This window comes from Drosophila sulfurigaster, chromosome 2R (assembly GCF_023558435.1).
Source record: "Drosophila sulfurigaster albostrigata strain 15112-1811.04 chromosome 2R, ASM2355843v2, whole genome shotgun sequence".
Taxonomy (NCBI): Eukaryota; Metazoa; Arthropoda; class Insecta; order Diptera; family Drosophilidae; genus Drosophila; species Drosophila sulfurigaster.
This window is the reverse complement of record NC_084882.1, coordinates 27,012,701-27,040,237: the sequence shown is the minus strand read 5'-3', so window position 1 is coordinate 27,040,237 and position 27,537 is coordinate 27,012,701. Positions and strand designations below refer to the sequence as shown.

At 36.2% G+C, this 27,537-nt stretch overlaps 2 protein-coding genes across 2 annotated transcripts in view; one reads left to right on the top strand and one right to left on the bottom strand.

Moving 5' to 3' along the window:
* LOC133839436 (uncharacterized) overlaps positions 1–27,301 on the bottom strand; it is a 60,331-nt gene extending 33,030 nt beyond the window's left edge. The window contains 6 exon segments of the mRNA XM_062271000.1: positions 6,598–7,237; positions 8,736–9,110; positions 9,181–9,306; positions 11,879–12,083; positions 15,371–16,487; positions 26,367–27,301. Coding sequence (XP_062126984.1) covers positions 6,598–7,237; positions 8,736–9,110; positions 9,181–9,306; positions 11,879–12,083; positions 15,371–15,480 — 1,456 coding nt within the window. The 5' untranslated portion in view covers positions 15,481–16,487; positions 26,367–27,301.
* LOC133839437 (uncharacterized) lies at positions 9,349–10,296 on the top strand. Its single transcript, XM_062271001.1, has one exon. The coding sequence runs from the start codon at positions 9,375–9,377 to the stop codon at positions 9,657–9,659; it is 285 nt and encodes a 94-aa protein (XP_062126985.1). The 5' UTR covers positions 9,349–9,374; the 3' UTR covers positions 9,660–10,296.
* Positions 27,302–27,537: the final 236 nt, after the last annotated feature.

The following is a 27,537-nucleotide window of genomic DNA, read 5'->3' as shown; positions in this document are numbered from 1 at the left end:
AAAAATTGCTTAATTCTTGGCGTTTGGTTTAGGTTATTGCACTTTATTATCGATTTTAAACTAAACTATAAAAAATTTCAATCACTGTTATAATCAATTGATTTTAATTGCACTTTTTGACTAGCCAAAATCGTGCTACAAACTGTGGCACCGAGTAAAGTAATTGTGAATTTTCTAATAAATGCAAATTATTTGAATTTGGTAATTAAAAAAAATCAATAAATGCTGAAGTGAAGTAAGAAAATTTTGTGTATAGATCTTAAATTTGACCAACTTTTGAGGAATAGTTCCGAAAGATTTGAGAACTGTATTGCAACAAACTTATGAGGTATATTTCAGAAAGATTTGAGAGCTGTATTGTAACAAACTTATGAGGTATATTTCAGAAAGATTTTAAAACTGTATTGTAACAAACTTATGTAAATTTTAGAAAGATTTTAAAACTGTATTGTAACAGCTGTTTTCGTTTTGAAGCCAATTTCAAATCCCACAAATTTCATGAACCCTCAGCAAGTGAATAATAATAAGAATAATGTTTTACTGCTGCTTTTTTTTGTCGCCCACGCAAGAAAACGGCCTAGGAAGGTTTTGGTATGTGTGTGTGTGAGTGTGTGTGTGTGTGCCTGTATGTGTTTGTGTGGGTGGCCATATGCAAAAGCGACCAATGGGCGCCACAATTTGCGCAGTTTTGGGCTAGCCAAAAATTTGATTTATGTTACAATTCGATTTAATTTATTCTATTATTTTTGTGGTCGAAACTTGCTTAACTCTCGATTGGCAGCAGTTGTTTTTTTTACCTTTTGAAAGCAAATTGAATTTGCACTTTAGTTAACAGATTTTTCATTGTTTTATTTTGCGTGGAATTCGTGCAAATATTTCTTCGAGCACAATTTTAACCTTCTGTGAGCATACTTGATGGCATTATATTTTTTGTTTGTCCTTCAGCGGACAAGAATTCAGATTCACTTATTTATTATTCAATGGCAATTACGAGTTATTTAACCGCCGCGACTTTATGCGATTTGTTTCCGCACTCACACACATTTTTTTTCTTCTGTAGTATAATTGTTTTGTTTCTCCCTTTTTTTTCTTTTTTTGCTTACATTTCTTTTGCACAATTTCGCTTCAAGGTTGTTGTTTTAGCCTTAGCCTTAAAATTGCCACAAACACAAACACACACACATACACACACGTACATTTACACGCACACGCGTTCGTCTCGTTTTTGGTTTCTTTCACTTTCGATTTCTCACAATTGTTCTATGTTTTCTCGCGTCTTTTTCTCGCAATGTTTTTCAACACTTGTGTTTAATTAATTTTCATTTTTGTATCCATTTTTATTCTTTATGATGTATTGTGATATTATTTTGCATTTTTTATTGTTTGCAATTTTTGCGACACGTGCGACGAGCGAAAAAGAGCGAAGAAGAACCGCAACGCAGCAGCAGCGGCTGTGTTTGGTCGCCTTTAAAGTTCATCGAAAACTAATTTCGTTTCGATTTCATAAAAAACCTCAATGGAATTTTGCTTTACGTTTTCGCTTTCCTTTGGCGCCTACCCTCACTGCTTGTTGTTGTTGTTGTTCGTGCTGCTGCTGTTATTATTGTTGTTGGTAGCCTACAACATTTCCAATAACAATGTTACAAGTTCGCCCCGCGTGTCGCTGTTGTTGTTATTATTGTTGTTGCTGATGTAAAAGCACTTTCCCATGACGCTTCCAATGCACAACTAAAAATAAAGTTAAGCGAGCCCAAAGCTGACTGCTACGCCAACAGCGACAGCGACGCTGACTGCGATAACATTGACAGCTGCTGCTGCTCCTACTGCTACTGCTGCTGCTGCTGCCTCATGCTGGGGTCAGCGGGTTGAGCCTTGGCCAGGGGTTTTTGCTGCACTGGGACTGAGTGTGTGTGTGTTTGTATTTTTGCTGCTGCTGTTTCCACCTCCAAGGCGAATGGCAAAATCAACGTGTTTGTCTTTGCTTTCCAGCAGGGTGGCAACGCCAACTCCCCATACGCCGCACTCAGCGCACCCACAACCACAAAACCCATGCTCTTCTCTTCCCTATTTCCTCTTCCCCCCCTGTCCGACTACAACGAAGCGTAGGCGCGCGCGTGTTGGATGCTTGACTAACTGTTCTGTCTAACTGGATTGCAAGTGCATTAGTTCTGCTCGTTGCTGTTGTTGTTGTTGTTTGTGTTGTTGGCAGCGAATTCGTAGTAAAGAGCATGACGCTGCATCAAATGAAAGGCAGTGAATGAAATGACGTCGCTGCAAAACCAAACTGAAGAGTGAATTGGAGCCAAGTGAGACAACAACTGTGCGAGTGTGACGAAGAGAGGGTAAAGAGGAGCAGCGTAATGACAGCGTAACGCACAGTGCAAAGCAATCTGATCTTTTGCGTAGGAATCAAGCGCATCACGAATGGCGTCATCGACTTCCATCTATTCTTCTTTCTGATTACAGCAGTATAATGCACAATGTAATGCGTATTGAAGACGTTAAATTATAAGCTACGCAGCAACAATTACTGCGTACAATTTCTTTAAATTACGGAATAAGTTTTTTAGCTCATTTTTATCAGAACGGGGGCGTTCATTTTATTCGCTCTTCAATTTCGTTCATCGTTCACTTCTTCCATTTCGTTATTCATTTTTTGATTTTGAAGTGAAGAACTAGCTAAGAACGAACTAAAGAGCAAAATTGAGGAACTGAATACAAAGGAACGATATAGGGGAACTTATTAAGTTAATTTACAACATATTTAATTATACCGACAAACTTCTCATAATATAATTTGTTCCTAAAGAATGTGAGATCTCTCCAAACCCAAAACTTCTGTCTTTTATATATTAAAGTTTTAAAAAAATAAATCTCCAAATTAAATTTAACAAAATTACAATTAAAAAACCTTCATTTTAATTATATATTCCATTTTATAAATTCGCAATTAAATAAAATACTCAAATTTGTCTTTCAAAATAAGTTTCATATCGTTCAGCCTGACTAACCTAACCTAACAACAAATTTGTTGATCTATTCTTTTCCAATTGCAGCGTCAACATGAAACTGTTTTCAAAATACTAATTCAACCCCTTTCATTAATCGCCACTCTTTCCACTCCTGCCTGGTAAGTACATTCCACAACAGGAAGGCTGTTGTTTTACTAACTCATAAAGGGAAATACATTTTTAGACTTGAATCAAATAAATTTGACATTACGCGCGCTTCGTCCGCAACATCATCAGCTGCTGCTGCTGCTGCTTTCTTTGCTGCTGCTGCTGCTGCTGCTGATGGCGATGCCATGGAATATCCACACGAGGAAAGGGCAAATGTGGAGAGCGAACGAGAGAGAGAGGGAGAGAGAAGCAGAGTTGTAAAGTGAGAGAAGCGCATGCGTGCTGCATTCCAATTGTATTTGTGTGTGTGGGAAACATTCCAGTTGGAAGTGGAAAAATTCCAACGCATGACGTCTGGCGACGCTTAAATCTATTGTGAATTGTCGCGTGGTAAAGTTGACTTGACTTTGAATCGTGGTGAATTCGCCGACGCTGTGGTGAATACACACCAACGTGTGGGGAAGGTGCAGAACGTCAGTGCAGCTGCACCGGCTGACCGCGAGACAAGTGGCAACAAGCTCGAAGTGGACTTGAAGAGGGGTTTGTGGGTGGCAAGCTATCACAGCTGAGGTGGCACACAGTCACAGAGTTTTTGCCACAAATTTGCAGCCTGCTGCTGCTGCTGCTTGCTTATCGAGACCAAAACTTTGCGCCTAATTTTGATGCCACAGTTTCTTGCAGCTGGTCGAGCCAGCAACGACAACAATAACAACAACAATGAGAAGCAACTCGCACTTGCCTCTTTTTGGGGGCCAAAGTTGAAATCAATAATTATTATATGACATGGTGAGAGCAAGTGTTGGGAGTGTGAGAGAGACAGAGAGTGGGGACTGGGGGTGTGTGTGTGGCAAGTGCAACATGCTTGCCAGAAACTTTGCACGCTAATGTGCAGCAATAAAAAGAAAAGAATTTAAATCACCCGTCGCCATGTTGCATGCATGCCTTGTAATAGGCGCAGTCAAGCCAAAATGCTCTTGCAGTTTGTGGGGCGCCACAAGCAGGCGAAGAAGAAGCAAGCGAAGAAGAAGTAGAAGAAGAAGCAAAATGCTTGGGCTGGTTATTGAGGCTTGCAGCCAAGTGCCGACAAGAAACTTTCTAATTAGGATAATAAATTTGCCAGGCAAAACGCACTTGACAGTGTCGCCGTTGTCGCTCAGCAGCAAAACATGCTGCAAGCAGAATGCAGCAAGCAGCAGCAGCAGCAGGAAGCATGCCCCCAACCTTCGTTCTCTGTTGCAGCTCAAGTTGGCCAAACAACTATTTGATATCTTGCGGTTGCTGCCAAAAAGGAAAACGCCTCTGCCTCGGCCGTTGCCTATTGCTGCTTGGAAAATGTGTTTTCGGGTCAGCTGTGGCCCTACCTCCTCCTTCCCCCCTTCCCCATTCCACTACTCACAGCATGGCTCTTCAGCTACTGCATATAATTTATGCTGATTGCATTTAACGGCCAGCCTAAAAGTATGCAACGTCCAAAAAGTGCGCACTTGTCGCGGTTCTTTTGCCTGCCCCCCTCTTTGCTTCGCTTTCGTTTGCCTTGCCTCCTCTTTCGTTGCATAGTCAACAATTTATTTTTATTTTATTTCGTTTATGTTGCCATTGCGGTTGCCGTTGCTGTTACCGTTGCCCATTGCCATTGCTGTTGTTGAAAGTCAAGTGGCCCCAAGATAAGCGCCTCGAAATGTTTCCCTTGCACAAAAAAAAATAACAGAATACGTGTATCTCTATCTCTGTCTGTGTTTGTGTTTGTATGTGTGTGTGTGTGAGTGTGGTCTGAGGTTTTGCTTTCTATTTTTGCAAATGCGGTGCATGCAACTTGCGTTTTCCTTTGTGGCGCGCTCTCGAAAGCATTTGCACAAAAACTTTTCCCTTGCACTTTGCCCCAAACAATTTTGCACAGTGAAAAATTATGTGCAAATTTAAGACTTCCTCTTTTTGCCTGCAGATTACGCCTCCAACAACAACACACACACACTACACACACACACTACACACACACACACACACACACACACACACACCATACACAAGGAGGTCACTAAACGTGGCTATTTTCGCTACGTAAATTGCCATTCGATTTTAGCCAGAACTTTAGAAAACAACTTACAGCACTTACTCTACAAATACTATATGTAAAGTGTGTAAGTGTGAGTGTATTGGAGTAAGAGTTTAATAGCTATCTAACTACTTTTACAGCTAGCTTAATTTTAGACTTACGACTTAAAGATAATTTAAGGGGTGCTCCAAATTCCAATTTCGCTAAAGAAATTACTTTTTTTAACATGTATGGGGGGGAAATATGAAACTCTTCTTTTAAATTTAAATTGTAAACTGGCAAATAGTAAAATTAAATTTTTCAATAATCTCTTTTAAAAATTTACACTTTTAAGTTTTTTAATAATCTCTTTTAAGAATTTACATTTTAATAATTATGAAATATATAAGAAATGGTCAAATTCAATACTCTAACTGCAACAATAGAGAGTTTAAAACTCTGCTTTTAAGTTAAGGAATTATTAAATAAAATATTTTATTTTTTATAATCTTTTTAAATATTTACATTTTAATAATTTGAAAATATATTGACTAACAAATGCTAAAATTCATTACTTTAATTTAAAAAACTTCCCAATTATTGTGAGAGTTAAAAAATCTTCTTCTTGAATATTTCTAGAAACATGGTAAAATTTATTTCCCATTTATTTAAAGAGTATATTTTGAATATCTAAACTTTTTGGTATCATTTGTTGAACAATGGTAGAATTCAAACAATATTTTGTACAATTACATATATGTTCAATTATTTTTATAGATACTAAATCTCATTTTAAGAAATTATAATCGTCATTAATCTAATTTCTACACTTTGCCACTAGAATTTGGAGCACCTCAAGTTAGTTAGAGAGCTTAGTTGAACAACATAAAAACCATAAATCAAAAAGTAGGAAAGTAATTAAAGAGGGTAGTGAGAAAATTGAAGGGAAAATGTTGCTTCAAAACACATTGATAAATTTTGTTAGTGGAAAGCCAAAAAGATCTAAAAGGAAAAGACAACGCACCAATGAGAGACAGCAGTGTGTTACTTTTTGAAAAGTTATTTGGTTTCTTTTTTTAATATTGATTGGAATTTTTTTTTGTTGTTGAGCGAGCGAGTCAAAAGAGAGAGTTTTGAGAGAGAGAGAGAGAGAGAGAGTGTGACAGAGACAGAAACATTTAAGAAAAAACAATTTGAAATCGCCTTTTGCTGGACACTTAGAGCAGTAAATTGAAAGCGAAGGGAATACACACAGAGAGAAAGTAATAGAGAGATAGATAGATAGAAAGAGAGACAGAGAGAGAGAGAGATTGTGTCACAGCTATCGCGATCAACAGTTAGAGAGAGAGAGACAACGAAATAGCGAGAGAGAGAGAGAGACGATTGAGAGACATACGAGGAGTTTGGAGGAGTGCAAAACAAATTGGAGAAAACGAATCGACTCACCATCGTAATCGGAGCCCGCATTGATCGTTGCCCCCATCTGAGCTTGGGCCTGAGCTGCGATCATTTGGTTCTGGAACTCCTCCTCGGAGCTGCTAAACGAACGCTGCTGCTGCGATGCATATTGAGCTCCGGCCAAGGCACGACGTTGCTGCTGCTGCTGTTGCTGATTGTACGAGGTGACATCCATTGCGTGTCCCCCGCTGATCGTCAGATTGCGTGTCAACGGCGGCGGCTTCTGATAGCCACCGCTCACCATTTGTTGGCTTTGGCTCATCGCTGACGGTGGCTGATGGATCTGAGCATGTGTCGCTTGTCCCTGATACGGCTGCTGCTGTTGCTGCTGCTGCTGCTGCTGCTGTTGCAGTCTTTGTGTCTGCTGTGAATGTTGTTGCTGCTGACGTTGCTGCTGCTGTTGCTGATGTTGCTGCTGCTGTTGCTGGCGTGCAGCATATTGCTGTTGCTGCTGTGCTTGTTGCTGTCGCTGCTGTTGTTGCTGTTGCTGTGGCGTGAGATGCTGTTGTTGTTGCTGCTGATGTTGCTGTTGGTGCGGATGTTGCTGCTGCTGATGATGTGGCTGCTGTTGCACCTGGCTGGGATGCGCCAGATGCGGATGTTGTCGCATCAAACCGTCCAGTTCGCCCTAAAATTTAAATAGATATTTTGTTATTTATTAGATTTGGTTTAATGTAATGAAAATTAACAAAAACACTCTTACTTGCTCTTCACTTGGATATTTTCTGATTATTTTAGTTTAATAAATATTTATTTTTGCATTGTATTTGAAAATATTTTCAATATAAATTTATTCATATTTCTTGGTAAAACTTGCTGTACTAATCTATAGTTTGTGTAAGTTTTCTACTTGCAGCTTTGCCTAGTTTTCATTGATATATTTTCGAATTCAAAACGCTATTTAATATAAATCATACATTCAAAATTGTTTCCTTTTTATCGACCCAAAGAAATTCTTAATTCTTATATTCTTCATCGATTCTATATTTTTTCTTTAACACAATTTGTTGCCTAACCTTACAAATACTTAGTTTACTCTTTTCTCCTACAAATTCACAGTTTCTTTGTCAACAAATTTTATTTCTTCCATATTCAAATTATGATGCATTATTATCTTACTCTTCCTTGAGTATTTTTTTTTTATAAATACAATGTTGCTTCTTAGGCCCTACACATTTTATTGTTCTTAGCTATCTTTTCTCTTCCAACAATTTAAAGTTTCTCTACCACTATATTTTATTCCTCCCATATTAAAATTATTGTGTATTAATATCTTACTCTTACCAACGCATTTTATTATCTCTATTTCTTAAATGCAATGTTGCTTCTGTGACTTAAGAAATTCTTAGTTTACTGTCGTTTTCTCTCAGGAAGAGATACTCTGTTTATCTGATTCTTAAAAACTATTAATTCATTTTGTTTCTACCCGAAGAAATTCTCAGTTTATTGTGCTTCTGTCTCTCAGATAGTTTAATCTTATTTTTATTTATCCTAATTTTAATGTCGTTTATTTAGCTATGCACAACAAATTCTTAAATTATTTTTCTCCTCTTCCACTTCGCATCTTCCTGACCACTTGATTTAATTCGTTACATTTGCAGATTATTCTACATACATCGGCATTTTTTATTCAATTAGTGAACTGTTTCGTCGCTAGTTTCATTGATGTTCCTGTGTGTCTATTATCTCTTAATTAATTCAATTTACTCCTTTTTCTACTGTAGAATACTTTGCTTACTATGATTTACTTCTTTTTGTTGCATCTCTCTTATCATCTTTTCTCATCTGCTTTTGAGTTAACCACGAATGCATTTTCATTATGGCTTTGCTTGTTTTAGTTTCCGCTTTACTATCAAACTTATCTAGACTCTAGTCAAAGCTCTTCTACTTGCAATTCAGCTTAGTTTGCTTTGGCACATTTTCTGTTTTTGCCAATGTGAAATAATCTTTAATTTTCCTTTTTTCTCTTCTTTTCATTTTAAACCCATTTAGTTCTCCTGATAATTTCCCCTTTTTCACCTCTCTTCTCTTCTCATATTAATCCCATTTAGTTGACCTGTTAATAATCTTTCTTTTCCCTTTTCTCCTCTTGTCTTTTCTTATTATATTAATCCCATTTAGTTCACCTGATAGTATCGCGGATCATCCTCTGGATAAGCACCCGATCGCTGTGGATGCTGCTGTCCATAGCCTTGTTGTTGCTGCTGTTGCTGTTGTTGTTGTTGGTACTGTTGCGCCTGCTGCGGATTCATTGGTTGCATGCGTTGGCGCTGCTGTTGCTGCTGCTGCTGTTGTCCAGGACTCATGGCATCCATGCCACTATCGGAGACGGAGAGACGTCGATTCGTTGGCTGCTCCTGTTGCGAATACTGGCGACGCAACATGCTGCCAGCACGTTGCATGGGCAGATTCTCCTTCTCGGCGGCGCTGCGAGTTCGCTCCAGCTTTGGTCGCTTGTCCGTGGTATCGTGAGGATCCACAATGGCCTGCTGTGAGATGTCCTGCACAACAAAATACAATAAAGTTAAAGAGTTGTTCAGAAGTAGGTTGCAAGGATTACTAATAACTTACGCTGCTGCCATCGGGTTCGATGCGCCGGATGAAACCATCTTGTTGCACCGCCGTCTTGTTGATCCATTGGCCTGTTTTGGACAACAGTTCCTGCTTCTTGCGGCACAGTATGCACACCCAAATGACCTGAAGAATTGAGAAATCATACTCGAAAGTTAACATTGTTGCTTGAGTCAGAATATTTTTGAATAGTTATGGATGATGAGGAGGCATACTCGACGACTCTGCTCTATTTCTACAATCGAATGTGGGAGCTCTGGGATAGCATTGGAGTGCATTTCACCACCTACATTGAGCGAGGTCAGAACGAATACTTTGCGGGCTTTGTCAGTCTGCAGTGGCTAGCACCGCAATCTCAAGAGGATGAGGATGACGAGGCAGAGGAGCAGTTGGACTTGGAGACGTATGAAGATGAGCAGTCGACATATCATTGGCTGCACATGTCGTGCATATTTCGTGCCTCCCATTTTAGTAACTAAATGCCAAATTGAAATTCCATTTCGCGTTTCTCCAAAAACAAAAAAGAATTGTTAAAGTTTTCTATTGCTTTACCTCCTCCTCGTTTACCTACACCAATGTCAATGTCTATGTCTGTGTATGTGTGTGTGTATGAATGTATGTGTGACATCTTGGCAACGCTTCAACGAAACGTTTTTGGCAACGTGGCCAGCAAATGATAAGCCCAGGCAAAGAAGAGCCAAGCCCTGTCACGGCTCACTGGCTAAAATAAAAATTGAACAGAATTGAAACCAGCCAGAGCAAAAAAAGAGAGAAAGAGTGAAATTCACGAGTGTAATTGAAATGCAATGCTATGTGAAATGTGAAATGTGAAATGGTGTGCCAAATGGCAAATGCTGCGCTGAAAGGACTTCTTCACTTTCCCCAACTTTCGAAAGGATTGCAGCGCAAAATTGCTGGAAAGACTTGAAGCTGCTCGTTTGAATATCATTTTCGGGCTGGACATTGAAATTGCAGCATTTGCTCACAATTTGCACTGGGAATGCGAAAATACTTTGAGCCTACTTATGTACATATAAAAGTAATGTTTATATTATCAGTTAAGAACTTTTTGTAAGTATCGTATGCAGCGAAGAAATATATATAAATTTATCAGTACTCTGAGCATGTTCAACTTTAATTTATGTAAATTTACATATTTTACTATTTCTTGAAACGATTTCACAAAAAAATAAAATAGGTAACCTACTTTAAAAACTGCTTAAATGAAATTGCAAAATTTTACAAATTCTTCAAAAATTAAGCCATTAGAATGCTTTAAGTAAGTTAAGCTTATCTTTGAGAAACCTGCTATTTTTTAATAAAAGTAAAACATATTATAAGAATAATAATATGCCTCAAAAATACTTAAATATTCAAAACCTATATTTGGTGTATTGAAATTCATTCAAAATATCACATTAAGTACAAAATAAATTCCAAAGCAATTCTTCGAGCATGGATGTAAGCTATTAGAGACCTATGTAATCTAAATGTATTATACATATACTATAGATAATTCTCTGACGAAAATGTCGCGCGACATTTAAAAGAAAGAAAACTTTTACCAAACTTTTTTCTCTTTTGAAAAAGGTAAGAATCATTTTGAATCATTTTTCTGTTTTAAAGATAATTGCAAAATGAACAAAAAAAAATTTACGAATATACATATATATTTTATCGTCAAACAGAATCCATTTGAGTATGTACTTCAATAAAATTATAAAACTTTAAAAATTCTTCTACGAACTCTATTTCTTAAAAGTTGAATAGATTACTTCCGACTGTAAGTCATTTAAAAAACTATTCAATGTCATTGGAATTTATATAGATATGTTTTACTAATTTTTGTTGAAATGTTTTCACAGTAAAATAGATTAAAATATATAATATAGAATGAGATTCGACGCACTTAAAAGTTTTTCTTCATACTTCTTTAAGAAACTCCATTACTAGGACCCTACTTAAGACATTACTTCAGACTGTAAACCATTTAAAAAAAATTATCTGATTTGAAAAGTGAATCTAAACTGAAAATTTTACAAACTTATTATTACTCAGAATGGAATTTGAGACACTTAAATTTCTGCTTTAATAAAATTACGAAACTTAACTCCATTACTAGGAATCTACTTAAAGCATTACTTCAGACTGTAAACTATTTGCAATTGTCATTTTTTTGGTCTTACTCAGCAATTTGCTGTGACTCGTGCTGGCTGCTGTTGGCTCAAGAATTATAAAATGCTCAATAAATATTGGCTACTGTTTATACTAGTTGGAGGGGCAGTCGACAAATGGCGATTATTTATGCGTAGTGCACGCAGCCAGCTTTCTTTTATTTTTTGGGCAATTGCCGCTAGCCAACTGGGCGTATGAGCAATGGGTTTTTCTTTACTTGTGACGAAGACGACGCCAGAATAGCTGGCGACAGAGTGTCATCCAATTTATCAATGGCTGGAAAATGAGCAGAGGCAGAGGCAGAGGCAGAGGCCATGTGATGGGATGCGATGCGATGCGATGTGTTGCTCAAGCATTTTGCCGGTTTCACGCGTTGCGTCGAGTGACAGGCGCGTCTAATGGCACTTGAAAATTGCCAACTGGAAAATGTGTCACAGCCTGTCACGTTGTCAGCTCAGCGATGCACACACACATACGAACACGCAGACAGACGTACTTAAGGGACACTCAATGTCTTACTTACCTTGTTGCTACGCAGAGTTACTTTGCCACCGCAACGAGCGCAACAGCGAATGTTGCAATAATGGCAAATGTGGCCAACGCCATCGGCAAACTTGGTCTTAAGGCATATGTGACAGGTGGCATCCAGTTCGACGCCGGCCTTCTTCTGCTGCTCCGATCGCTGTCTGATTTGCATCTCCAGCGTGACAACCTCGTCCTGTTTTCGACTGCAGCGAGAGAGGGCGAGAAAAGCGGGTTGAAGAGAAAAACAATCAATACGTTGTGATTAAATATTGTTTTCAATGCACTTTCTAACTTATAACTATAGTTATATGTATATAGTTAGTTAATTTAAATTAGACTTAGGATTAATTTATATTTTCCTTTTTAGATTTAAATTGATGCCAAAACTTTTTATTAAGATGAATGTGTTCACTTTTATTTAATTTATGGTATCATAAAAATTCAGCAATTTTAATTCTTAAATAGTCGTTGGCCTTAGTAGCTAGCACTCCCTTCTTTTAGTTATTATATCATTTTGTATAATAATTAAACACGTAAATAATAAGAATTTAATCCCTAAACTATTTTTTAAAACATGATAATTATTCTCAACTTTTTCTAGTTTACATTGCAAAGCTGTTGTAATTAGCAATTATTATTCAAGACTTTAAAACGTTGTTTTTAGTCAAGATTTCACAAAACGGAATGCAAATGTTATAGATAACATACATACATGCTTACAGAAAACTGTCAGTTGATTAATGTTGCCAGATTGATAATATTCAAACTTAGATTATTCCACCAAAAGCATTTCTAGCAATCTTTTCAAAAACAAGTAAGAAAGCTACATTTGAGTGGTTTATAAGTTAAGACAAAGTGAACTGAGCGATAGATGTGTTTTTGCTTTTCATTGGTATTACTCAATAGCGATTCTTTGCTGAATCAAGTTGCTTTCAGTGTGACCGTATCATATTTTTGGCTAGAGTAAATTACCAAAATATGCTTTGTCATTAGCAAAGTGACATTTGTTGCAGTCTGTATATTAATATTCACAATGAAGGAGGAAGGCTTATCAATCAGCAATAAATGTAATAACAAAAGGAAACGTCAACACCAGCAAAGTGCTACCGAAGCAATAACAACGCGCATTCGACATGTTGTCGATCAGACGGTTGATTCGCCACCGCGCAAAAAACAGATGAATGATTCGACTGATGAGAGTGATGCTTATGAAGACAACAATGCGGAATCTGAAGACGATGATGATGAAGAGGAGTCTTCGCATAAGGAACTCATCTATCTCGACTTGGGACAATCGGTGGCCATGGTCAGCAATGGGCCAATCTCAGATGCTGCGGCTGTTGAATGCGACAGTGAATTGAAGACAAAGTTGCAAATGTTTTTGGGCGTGAAACCGGCGCGACGTCGTCTCTACAATCTCGAGGACAATTACGGGGAAGTGGAGGAGGTTGAGGAAATGTTGCCATGTTCAAGGGATTCGCTACCCGAGACAGCATCGATAACTAGACAAAAAAGATTGTTTCCGCCATTGTTAAAAGAGAGGTGTTTGCGAACCACCAATGAAAAGCAACAGCTGATGTGGGACAACATTGCAAAAGCCTTGAATGCCAAAAGCTTTGAGAGTCAAGTGCTCGATAAGTCAGTTGATCTCAGTTGTTTTTTCAGCGAGAAGCAGCGTGCTCAGAATTGCGAGCAGCAGAAGTGTAAAAGGAACGTCTCCAATTTGCTGGTACGCCATGCGCACTTATACAGCTTTGTGGACTCGCTGCAATTCGAGACGCCATTAAAACTCTGTCATCCACTCGCTGTCGACTATCGCAAGAGTGACTTTAAAAGTATTAGGCGGAAGTTAGCCACGACTTTGTTCAATGCGTTCAATCACAGCCTCTTCTATTGTGGTCTACACCTCAGCATTAAGTGGCAAAGACTCCTGAAGAACCGTCCAAGTAGAATTGTGCATTCCATTAAGGATGGAGGCGAGAGGACTTCACTCATCATACTATCGCGACGAATTCAGCAGGCTGACATTCTGGTAAAGGCGTTGCTTCACGAAATGTGTCATGCCGCCGCCTTCATCTATCACGGCGAGGCGGGTCACGGTGATCGTTGTCGTCAGTGGGCTTGTCGAGCCAAAATGTTGCAACCAGAGCTGCCACAGATTGATGATTGCCATGACAAGTTCAAGTATATTTGTCTGTTGTGCCATCGTCGTGCATTTGGCGACATCAAGTTCGCAAAGGAGCAGCAGCTGCTGCGTTGTTACTACTGTCAATTCCAGGTGCATGTCGAGGAAGCGAATGCTGTCTTCTTTCCCAATCAAATGGCTACGGACTACAAGCACTTTGTGCGTGACAACTATTTGAAGTGCGTGGAGAGTTCGCACAGCTCAAAGATGCAGTCACTCAACCGTCAGTACCAATGGAAGAGCTTTGCCAGTGACTCGTTTACTCAAAGCTCATTTTAAAAATTTGAATTCCTTCATCTTTAAATATTGGTTTTTGAATATTTATTACAAATACAAATATTGAAAAAGCGATACCCGTTACCCGTTTGTAATAAAAGCAAAACATTGCTGTATTATTCTTAAAATATACCGATGTATTTATATTTGAAAGATAAACCCGTTATATTATTCTTATCTATATATCTATACATAATATACTATGTATATTTGGTATATCAATATACTATATACTGAGATACACGTTACTCGTTTGTAAAAAAAGCAAAACATTGTGGTATTATTTTTAAAATATACCGAATTAATATATCTCAGAAATACAAAATATACTATCTATATTTGGTATATCAATATACTATACTACAAATCATATACACGTTACTCGTTTGCAATAAAAGCAAAACATTGCGGTATTATTCTTAAAATATACCGAAATAATATATCTCAGAAAAAATATACAAAATATACTATATGTATTTGCTTGTATATCATTGCGGTATTATACTACCAGCATATATACAAAATTAATATACATCAATATACTATTAAATATACACGTTACTCGTTTGTAATGTCCTTAAATATACCGAATTGGTATATATAAGAAATACAAAATATACTAATATTTGGTATATAGTTACTATACTAATATGCAATAAAAGCAAAACATTGATGTATTATTCTTAAAATATACCAGTTTAATATATCGAAGAAAAAAATTACTATTCATAATGTTCGAAAAATTAAAGATAAATTTAATTGGTATAATCAAATTAGAGAAATGTTCTAAAAAATAAATTTAAAAAAAATAGAGAAATGTTCAAAATAATACAAATAAATTTTAAAAACTTCATCATTTCAGTGTTAATGAATTAATTTTTTTTATAAATACTCTATTTCCATATATGACATTATTAAATTTTAAATTTTAATAGTTGATCAGCCTTTGTCCTAACAAATAATTGACTCGACTAATTTTTTCCATGATGTTATCTTAATTTGAGAAATATTTGAGTATGTTGCACTCACCGCATTATCTCGTTCTGTTTCTCCTCCTCCTGCTTTTGCCGCATGAGCACATTCTCAATCTGCATGCGCTCGTGCGGCGTCAGATGCGACAAATCTGGCATTTCATCCATGGCTACTAAAAGGGGGGGCGGAGTTCAGCTGGACTCGCGATATGAATGCCACAAATGCAACTTGAACTGGAACTCGAACTCGAACTTGAACTCGTATGTGGTTTATTTTGTTTCGTTGGCTTTGCACATAAATACTAATTGCAGTTGCACTAATTAGTTTGCCTCTAAATTTTATATTTTATTTGTTTTATGTATAGAATTTTTGTTGTTTTTTGGTTTTTTGGTTTTGTGTTGGGAAATTTAAAGCTTCTCGTTCTTAAATAATTTATTTTTGAATGCAATTAGGCAATATTTATATATATAATAATTTATGAATTCTATTATTTTATTTTATATTATTAGTTATTAATATTATTTGGATTATTAAACCATTCTGATAGAAAATCACAGAGCAAATTTCTAAATTTTACTTTTTGTTTAGTATTTTTTGTTTTGTTTTTGGTATTAAAGAATTTTTATTGGATTTTTTGTTGTTGGTTTCTTTATTTTTTTTTTTGGTTTACTTTCTTTAGACTTTAAGAAATTCGTTGAACCTTTTCACGGATCAGTTTGCAGTTTGCATCGCACTTAACACATTTCTTGGTATGTGTGTGTGTGTATGTGAGTGGGTGTGTGTGGAAGTGTTGTGTATGTGGGTGTATGTGTGTGTGAGTGTGTGTTGCACTTTGACCTTGATAAGGTCGTTGTCTTCCGTGTTATTTTACTGCTATTTTCTTTAGGTGGCTTTCATATTGAGAGCAACATTTGTATAAATCTTTCAACAATGCCTCGATTCTGTTTCTGTTTCATTTTTGCAGCGTTCGAGTAAAACGCTGTCGAACTTTGCTGCTGGTGGCGGTTGTTTCAGTTGTTGTTGTTGTGGCGATGAGTTGTTGTTGTTGTTGTAATTGTTGTGGTTGCAATTCAAATGTTATTTCTTGTAGCACATTCGGTTTCGCAGCCATTTTGTGTTGTTAATAGATTTTAAAGCACCCGCTATTTTTGTAGAAGATTTTCAGTAGTCAGCACTGCAAAGAAAACAAAGAGAGTAAAAATGTTGTTATTAGTTATGTTATTTAGTGACAAGAAGGAAGACTACAATCGAGTGTGTCAGTCTGTGATATGTTAGGAGTGACCTATTTTTAATGAATCTAAAACACACCGCATTAATATGCAAAAATACTGAAAATATACCGAATGATGTAGTTGGTATATTAATATACCAATATAGGAAGAAGGTAACACATGCTACAAATTTTTAATAAAAATACTAAAAATATACCGCATGATGTACTTGGTATATTAATATACCAATATGGGAAGAAAGTAACACCTGCTACAAATTTTTAATAAAAGCAAAACTGTGGGATATTTTTCCGAAAATATACCAAATTAGTATATCGAAATAAAAAAAATATACCACCGACTATATTTGGTATATTTACATACTAATACTAATCTAATAGAAATGCTATAAATGTAAAATGCATTTAAGCATGTGTGAAATATACAAAAACCCAAATTTTATTAAAAATTAATAACTAATCTAATTTAAAATTAATTTGAACTTTTTAGGAAAATATTTATATCAATTACAAAACTTCATTATTGGTTAATTACCCATTTAATTGAATGATTTAGGAATATACAATATATATTAATTACTAATTTATTAAAAAAAAAACTAAAAATGGATTTTGAAAATTGTATTAAACTGTTTCTATTCGGTTACCATTTGCTTGTATCACTCGTGACAATTTCCTCATTTATTAATATTGCTTGCATTTTGCATTAAGGCTTGCCCTATATTATCAATAAACTGGTTGCAGAGCATAGCGCATATATTGCTGACAATTTTCAATTAGGCGCAAATTTAGTTAGAAGAGTGCAAAATCTAATTGCAGCTGAAAAGTAGGCAACACTTTTTTCTCTTTCCTATTTTGCTGTTGCAGTTTAATTAAAAGTCACATGCCAAATTCGAAAAATATATAAACAACTTTGGTGCCTTCTAAACGGAAATGAGAATTTTAACGAGATCGTGCAAATGTGCAGAGCATGAGGGAGGACTCAGAGGGGTTGGGGGGTGGCAAAGGAAGGAGAGGCATTTGTGCTAAGGGTGACAATGCAAACATGTGTAATTGTATTTATGGTCATCAACGTGCTGGGGCAACAAACAACAAGCCACAGCAGGATGCGTGCCCCGTGGGATGTGGAGGGATAAGAGGGGGCGGAGCGGGGGGTGGGTGATGAAAAGGGTTGTTGCGGACTGTTGTTGGTTGCGGTTGACCTGGTGACGCACGTATAAAATGCGAAAATATACACGAGGCCATTACATAAACACACACACGCACACACAGACGCACGATGCAACTTGAGGGGCATAGAGAGAGAGCGAGAAAGAGAGATAGAGAGAGAGAGAGTGATGTTGAGGTGGCGTTGCAGCTATTAATGTTGACAAACTTGTTCGTTGCGGCGGTGCAATGCAAAATGCAAGCGGAAGCAAGCACTTCACGCAGAGTGCGAAGAATGGCAGAGTGAAGAAGAGGAAGGGGTAGGTAATGCAGCTGCAGGATAAGGAAACTGTAGCAAGAGCCTTTCATGCGCCTCATTTCCGATGCATGTGTGTGTGTTTCCCTTGTATGCAGATTGAAATGCGGCTTTTGCACTTCAGAATTAACTTATTCCACAGCCAAGTAGGCTGGCTGCCTTAGATCCCAGAGCGTTGAAATGAAAAGCCATTAGGCAATTTATGTTGAGCAAAAGATTTCACCTTTGAGCTGCTTAAGGCATAAATACAAACTTGTATTAAAAGGATATCGACCCCATCTACCATCTACCCATCCAAGCATCTGCCAACAAACAACTGCAGCAGCAGCTCAAAGCAGGTCAGAGAGCAAAACAACATCAGCATCAGCTTCAGAAGCAATTTGGTGGCCAGCCTCATCAACAATGCAGCGACGAGAGAAATTAGACTGCAGTTTAGAGAGGAAAGACTTGAATTTAAATTTAGAGTAGAGTTTAAAATCTCTAAAATAGTTTCTATAATTATTATCAGTTTTGTATTTAAAGTTTATGCTAATTTTAGGTAATTACTTTCTTAGGAAAAAAAGACAAACGAATATGGAAAATTTCTCCTTCTCTTTTTCCTCTCAGCTATGCGAAAGTTGCTAATTATTGTTTACAGTTCTAATCTGTTTTATATTAAAAGTTAATGCTGATTCAAAGGAATTACTTAGGCACATTTTTAAAATAATATTTTAACTCTTTTATAGATGAATATGAAAAGTTCCTAATATTAAAGTTCCTTAATTTTATTTATGATAACTGTCTGTTTATTATTAAAAGTTACTGGTACTTTTTCGATTAAGTTTATGAAGAGCTTAATTATAAAAGTAATCGAAAATATGCAAAGCAAATAAGAGCAATGCATATATTAAATTTTCTCTCTTATCTTTCAGATCTTGGCTAAAAACAAATCTTTTCTATCACAAGTAAGAAAGCTACTGTCGAGAGTGCTCAACTGTGAAAAGCTAAAAGTACGGTATTATTCTTAAAATATACCAAATAATATACCTAAACCATACTTAAATATACCGAAGTGCGTATTTGGCATATCGATGAAGGATTGCATTTTGTTACACACATTATGAAATATACAAAGTTCAAATAATATAACCCAAAAATTGTAAAATATACCGGAGACCATATTTGGTATATCGATTAACATTCTATTACATACACTATAAAATATACAAAGGTCATATTTGGCATATCGATGAAGTACTACATTCTGTTAAATACAATTCCTGATAGCACATAATTAAAATACCCTTTTTTTGGCAACATTTCTAGATGAACGAATCATATTTTCCTTCACATAATTAGCTATTTTTCTATCGAATATTCTAAAAATAGTAAAAAAGGCTACTCTAATAAAAATACTGCGCTCAATTTTCCATCAATTCTGCCTTCAATTCCAAATAAAATATGTAGAATTGCTGATACGAAAAATGTTGATATAATAAGAGAAATTGCTAAGACAGCAGCTAAATAAAATATGAAATGAATATTTAATAATAGCAGACAAGAAAAGCAGCAGTAAGGAAAATGCAGTCTATGCAATCATAAACTGGAAAGTTACTTGTGGCATTTGTGCAACACATATTTCAGACTTTAAGCCAAGTTTCAGACAGAAGTAAAAATAATTTCATAAATATTTACGTTTCTTTCGCTTCTCGCTTCCATCTGTATATCAGCTGCCTTAAGACAACTGTGCAAGGAAAAGAGAGGAAGAGAAGACGATGTAGTCTTATGGTTGGGTCGAGATAAAATCCTGGGTGTTTATGGCCTGCTTTGGCCAGCTCGTGTCGTTGGCAGCTCAGCTCAGCTGCCATGGCTCATGAATTGATAATGCAGCAAATGCAGCAGATACAACAACACAGACACAGCGACATATGCACACACACACACACATGCAAAATTGATGGCTGCACTGGGAGTTATGTGGGGCTTAAGTGACTATTTGATGGCGCAAGGAAACTGCAGATAGTCACAGATTTTACAGGCGAAAATAGAACAATTTCCCTAAGATTTGTCAATTGCAAAATTTCTTGTTAAATTGGAGTGAAAAACTTTAAAATGCACGGGGTTAACAATGCATGGAGTGACTGTGGGGCACTTCAAGGGTGGTGGCAACCAAAAAGGGCAAAGGAGCAAGGGACAAGAGAGCAATGTTTAAAGAGAGTTGGTTTAACTATTCACCACACCACGCGCAGAGAGAGAGAATGCGACAGCGAGAGAGAGAGAGAGACAGCAAAGGGGAAGAAAAACAAAACCAAAAAATTTCCCAGTATTTATTTTTGTGCGTGGTTTCTTTACGCTTTGCCACAGCAACCTAGAGCAAAACGCAATCAAAACGTTCAACACAAAGCAAACAAAAAACGATATGCAAGTAAAAATATAAAAGAATAAAATGCAAAGCAAGAAGCGACGAGAGTAAAAAGTAAGCATAAGCCCCAAAGCGACCGCCAAGCAAAAGCTAAAAAGGGACAAGGATAAATTATAATAATAATGAAAAGTGCAGGATGCATCAGAGCAGAGCAAAGCAGAGCAGAGCAGAGTAAAGCATGGGCCGAAGAGGTCAGCCAGCCATAAGCCAGCCTCTTACTTATTTTATTAACCAAGGTTATTGCACATAACGTATACGCCGCATACGCCCCGTCGTACTCTCGCGCACATCCAGGCGCAACCGTGTTGATAAATGTGAAAGTTCAGTCTGGGAAAAACGAAGAAGACGAAGAAAGGGGGAGGAGATGGAGATGCAACACTCTCTCTCAGCTTACCCCCTAATTGACACTTTCAATTAGCAATCAGAAATGAAATAGCAATTGCAACGACAGCGGCAGCGACTCAAAACTGGAATGAGGGAATTGTTCTGGTATTTGATTCTGGTCACGACACAACAAGAAGCACAAGAAGCAATGTGAAGGAACCACAAAAACCAAAAGGTCAAAATGCAAAAGCTTTTCCTGAAATAAGCCCATTCTCATTCTCATTCTCATTTACATTTTCATCTTGATTTTCCCATTTTCCATTCCACATTTGGCAGCCAGCCGCCACAGTCAGAGTCACAGTCACAGTCACAGCCATCGCCTCCGCTTTAGACTCACTCGTTCAACATTTTGTTAGAGAGCATTTTGTGATTTGCCAGTGCAACCGCAAAACTTTTCCCCTTGCCTTAATACCTCTGATTAATGCCTCCATAATGGAGTATAATATTTGTGTTACATCCTCATTAAGCGTAATAAGCTAACAATTCACAACTCTCAACTTATTTTGTGCAGCTAACAAACTAATTTTAATGCTGTGTTAATTGGAATTACGAGCTCTTCACATCCATTACTAAAAGGCTTAATTATAGCATGCAACTGCAGCTTAAGATTATGTTTCAACCCACATAACGTAGCTTTTCTGAATGAAAAGAAAATAAAGAATGAGAAATTTGAAGAGGAAACTAAACTGCGTGATGAATATAAAAATTTGAGAGAGAAGAACAGGAGTTAAATTTTAGTTTTCATATTCAACTTTAATTTCATAATGAATACCTTAATGCCTTTTGCATTACTAATCATTTTGCATCGTATTTCTGAATGAAGAGAAAAGAATGATGAAGAACAGGATAACATTTGGAGTCTTTTATATCTTCTTTAACAACTCATTAGAAAATACTCTTTTACTTTAAAAATCATTTTCGTTTAAAGTTATATTTTGAAGGAATGGGAAATTTAAACTAGAAACTAAATTTCTTCATGATTATAAAAATTGAAGAGGAAGTTCAAATTTATATTTTTAATGAACCAAACTCTTAATACCTTTTGCTATACTAATCATTTTGGAACGTTGTTAAATTTCAGAATGAAGAAAAAATACATAACAGGATGTACATTTCATTCTTTGACTGCATTTTTAAGTTCTCATTAAAAATCATTTTGCAGTGTTGTCATAATTATGAATGAAAAGAAGATAAGGAGCGCGAAATTTGATCGACTTATAATAATTACAGAGAACTGTATATATCTTTTATTTATTGAATAGTTTAAGCTTTAAACTATAAATGTAATAAAACTTTTAATACCTTTTGCTTAACAAATTATCATTTGAAGAGTATTACAGCCCTTGGCTTTAGACCGCATTTGTTAGTCGCAATTTAGTTTGCAAATTTATTAAATGCCAAAGTGGCAACTGTTGCAAATAGCTGGAGAGTTGTTTAGTTGTTGCTCCCGCTTGGTAACTGCAAGTTTTTCTTGGGGTCATTTATCAGCCTCAACTGTGTCTAAGCTGTCAACACACACAAATGCTAATTCTGCAACAATTTTTTGTTCTTGCAAACTGTTCTTAATCTTTTGCATTTTCTTTTACTATTTGGTGACGTCAGACGACGGCGACGGCGTCATCGCCCTCACGATCGCACATTTATGCAGATAAATTTCATGGCGTCATTTTCAACAACGCCGAGAGCAATGCACTCACTTCATGAGTGTGTGAGTGTGTGTGTGTGTGTGTGTGTGTGTGTGTGTGTGTGTGTGTGTGTGTGTGTGTGTGTGTGTGTGTGTGTGTGTCGTTTCTTGGCACAGCTAAAAAGAAAAACGTGGCCAAGTTGCTGTTGCGGCTGCAGCTCAAAGCCAAAGCCAAAACTATAAAAGAGCCAATGACTTGGCCGTATTTGTTGTTCTTGTTGTTGTAGCTGATGTTATTGCTGTTGTTGTACTTGTTGTTGTTGTTGTTGCCGTTAGACTGACGAACCGAGTTCTGTTGAACCCCAAGCTAATGGGGCATTGCAGCCTTTTTTCGTTGTTGTTGCTTGCATGCATGTAATTATAATTTTTCATTTTTTTGACCCCAAAAAGTAGGCAACACTTTTTGTGTATTTTTACTTTGCCCAGTACAAGCAATTTATTGCCGTCCCGCGCCACAGCTGGTCACACTGCACCACTCTGGGCACACACTCTAGCACACACAAAGGGCAAACACACAAAAAAAAAAAGTCGGAGCTGTGGCAAATGCAACAACGTTTCTTCGTTTCCTGTGCAACTTTTGCAATTGTTCGCACAATTTCCATGCAATTAACAGAAAACAAATGCGAGAACAATGAGTGAAAAAAGTATATATACAAAGCTTGTCAATTGCCAGCGGCAAACATTGACTGCAGACCGGAATGGGGCACGGGACTAGGGGAGAGGGGGACTAACTGAAAGTTGGCCAACTAAATGAACAGAGAGCAAAAATTGTCTCCACTGTTGTTTTGCTGGCAGCTGGCATTGTAAATGTAGTGAAAATGTCAAAAAGCGAACGATGACATGGGGCAACAAAAAGCAATTTTATGCACCCATTGAACCCAGCAGCAACAGCAACAGCAACAACAATAAAGATGCCGTGGGCGTTGGGAAGCGCCTCCTTGCCTCAATAATTTTAACAAGCTTGGCCACACACTCAAACACACACAAACATAGACAAAGGGCACAGAAGAGCTCCCACATTGATGTTGCCATTTGGCGTGAACCGATGTGGAGTGTGGGAGAGTGGGGGAAGGGGAAGATAGGGAGATGGGAAGATGGTTCCTAGGCGAAAGATGAGCTTTTTTCTATTACTCATACGCCGCGTGTGCATTGTCAAACATTTATGACGTCCGTGGCCGTCGCCGTCGTCGTCGTCGACGTTGTCGTTGTAGTGTGTCCCTTTTTATAAAGGACCCCGTCGCGTGTCGTCATCATTGTCATTTGTCAGGGCAACCGACAGTCACAGCACTCAATTGCTGACCCCTTATACCCTGTAAGTTTGCACACGAGGCGGGTATATCAAAAATGATTTAAGTGGTCGAATTCGATTGATAAATAAATGGATTGCTATCAATTAGTATTCTAGTATTACAAAGAAATATAATACTTATTTAAGCCATGATATTGATTCTTATTTTGAAGTCTATTTAAATATATGAAATATAAGTTATAGTATAATAAATTATAATTTAAATACACGCCAAACATTTCTGCAGTTCTTTCTTGAAGGCCTCAAATAAAATTTTAAATATTAGTCAAATATTGACTATATATTCAGATTTTGCATGACTTTGATTAAACACCAAATTCTTAAATTGTTTTTCTATCTACTGAGTTTATTTCTGGCCAAGATTATATCTTTTGAATGTTTCTATATTCCACAAGAAAAAGAAAACACGAACTATTCAAAATGAAGTTCATATATGTGTTCTATTAAAAAATAATGAGAATTTAGGGCATTTTCATAGTAATTAAATATCTTCTTTTATTATATGTAAATTAAATATTCGTGTTCTATGTACAAGTTAATATTAAGACACTTGAAAGAAAGTGCTGCAGAAAATTTTAGTGAATATTTAAAATGCAGTACAAATACTTGATTACAAAAAACCATTAAATATTTCTCTAATATTTCTAAATAGTTTTCACTTGATAAACAAAATTTTTTCAGCAATTTTGAAGCTAGATTCTCGAATTTTGCTACAGCCAATAATAACTTTAGTTTTTATGATTAGAAGTTATACTAAAAATACTTTTGTATGGGCTGACAATTTGGAATATTTTGCACTCTATGATATATACTGAAATATTAAAATACTAAATTTATCCTGTGGTATATCAATTTGGTATATTTGGAAATCGATACCGTAATGTTTTGCATTAATTCAAAATGGATAAAGGGTATCTCACAGTCGAGAACACTCAACAGCAGCTTTCTTGCTAGTATTTTATTTTGTTGTCTAATTTCTCATCTTAAAAAAGGGTATCTTGCAGTCATTACTTTCTTCGCAAATGCTTTGCAGTCATTGTTGATATTGTTTTGCCTCGTGACGTTTGCCATTTTGAGTTGACAGCGCAGTAAACTAGCAGTAAAATCGATTCAATAGCTGCCTGTTGCTACTGTCGTCGTCGTCATGTTGTTGTTGTTACTGTTGTTGTTGTTGCTGTTGTTGTCATTGGCGTTGCCATTATTCTTGCTGCTGTTGTTGCTCGTCCCTTTTGCTTAACAAGTTTACCTTTTAATTAAATTTGCCGCCCATCAATGCAGCCCTGTTGTCATATCCTCCCATTCCACTGTCTCATTATTGGCCAGTAAACAGCAGCAACAACATCGAGAACAACAACAACAACGAGAACAACAACAACAATATCGAAAGCAATGACATTTGAGTCAGTTGCCGATTTGCTGTTGTTGTTGTTACAAATCTTTTGGTCATTGTTCGCATTGTGTTCGAGGTTTTTTTGTTTGCGCTGTTTGCTTTACTTTTCATTTTCAAGCTCATTTTTGGTAACTTAATATTACAGATTAGCTGTGAACTAAAAACTATACAAGTATTACTTCAGTTCTTTGAAATGCATCGATAAAAGAAAGAAAAGGAAGAATTCCTTTTTTTGAGAGTACCAAAAAGTATTTGCCTAACTTTCGCTGCAGCTGCTTGAGCGTTACTTTTTATTGAAGCAGCTAGGACTTCTAAGCAGAAAACTTTAATGAAAGATAATTTTTCGATTTATTGCGACTTTAAAACTTTAATAATGTTAAAAATTGCTCAGAGTAAATGATGGAAGAATATAATTAATGACAGCATGTATAAAAATGTCATCGATCAAATAAAGATGCTTTAAATTATTTAAGAAATACTTTTGAATGGTGGAAAAACGCCAAGAACAATGACGAATTAGTTGCTTTGACTAACAATCTAGTATATATTGCACTATATAGTATATTTTTAATACTTTATCAATATACGAAATGTAGCCTTTGGTATACTTTAGCATTGTTAAGTAAATTACATTGTTTTGCTTTTATTTAAAATTGGTAGCAGTCAATTACACTCGATTCTAGATTTCTTAGTTGTTTTACTGAAATAATTTCATAAAACTTATTTTATAAAAGTAATGATTTCAAAGAATTTTTTATTCGAAGAATTTTGCAAAACTAATTTCCCAAGTATTTTTAATTGAAAGAATTGTAAAAACGAATTCGAAGAGTTTGTTATTCGACGAATTTCGTAATATATTACAAAAGAAGAATTTCAGAAGAATTCATTTATTTCTTTGAAGAGTTTTCATAAAAATGATTATCGAAAATATTGTTAAACAACTAAGAAAGCTTCACGCTTCACATATGATATAAAAGCAAAACAGTACAGTAATATTTTTAAAAATATACCAAACAATATACCGCAATATATATATTTAGTATATCAATGAAATACTAAAAATGTCTCTATGAAATTTCACAATATTTGTAATAAATTTATCTAATAAAGAACTTAATTTTAAACATTGCAATATTTGCAATTAATTTATCTAATCAACAACTGAATTTGAAATATCATTTAATAAACTTACATATATTCATAATGTTGTTGTTGTTTGTAAACGGCGTTGTTTATTCATTCGTTGTTTCAAATTTGTATTTTTGTATTTTGCATTAGAAAAGTAAGTTGAATTTGTTGAACGTTGTTTGTTAATTTCAAATTGTTGCTGATGTTTGTGATAAGAATTATTATTAGTATTATTATTATTATTGTTGTTGTTGTTGTTGTTGTTGTTGTTGTTGTTGTTGATGTTGCTGTTGCTGTTGCTTACACAGTTGTTGCAAGTTGCTTGTTGCATAGAAAAGCGAAGCTGTACATAAGTATTTGTAGATATTTTATTGCACAATAGATTTGCATTCTTTTTTTGTTATACTTCGTTTCGTATTTTGTGTTTAGCTATTTACAATGCACTTTGCTGAATGTTTCAGAACTGAAAGAACTTGATTTATTGCATAGGTTTTTTCTCTTTGTTTAGAACTAAAATTATTTTGACGCTGGCCAAACTTCAACGAGCTGCGTTTGCCGTCTGTGAGCGTCGAGCTCTAAAGTAATTATGTTGAGCAAAAATACTGGGTTCGAGAATACTGGGTAATTGTCTTGGTGGGTCAGAACTTTAACAGGACAATAAAAAACACACACACACAGAACTTTTGATGCACTCGCATTGTTCTTCTTGCATACATTGCTCATACGCACCGTGTGACACGCAGTGTGAGCGAACTGAGCGTGAGAGCGTCGTCTATTGTGTCTAACTGCAACTTGTTGTAGCTCACACACAGCACAGCAATTTGCCATTAGACGTCAGCGCACAGAGTGTGTGTGTGTGTGTGTGAGTGTGTGTGTATGTGTGTGTGTGTGTGTGTGGAAGAGAGCTGCCAACTTTGTTTTGTGCGCTTTGGCAGTTAACAGTTAACATTTTGCGTGTGTTTTGCGAGAGTTGCGCATTGTTGTTTTTTTTCCATTCTTTCTTTCCTGTATTTTTGGTGGGAGGGGGAGCTCTCATTGTCGTTTGCTCTGTGTGTGTGTGTGTGTGTGTGGTGAACTTATCACAGCGAATGTGTCAGTGTAAGTGAATAAAAAATAACACACACACTCACACACTCACGCACATAATTGTTTTTGAGGTTTATTTCATTTTGTTCGATTAATTATTTTACTTTAATTCAATACGCATTTCTGAATTTATGTTTTTTATTAAAAGC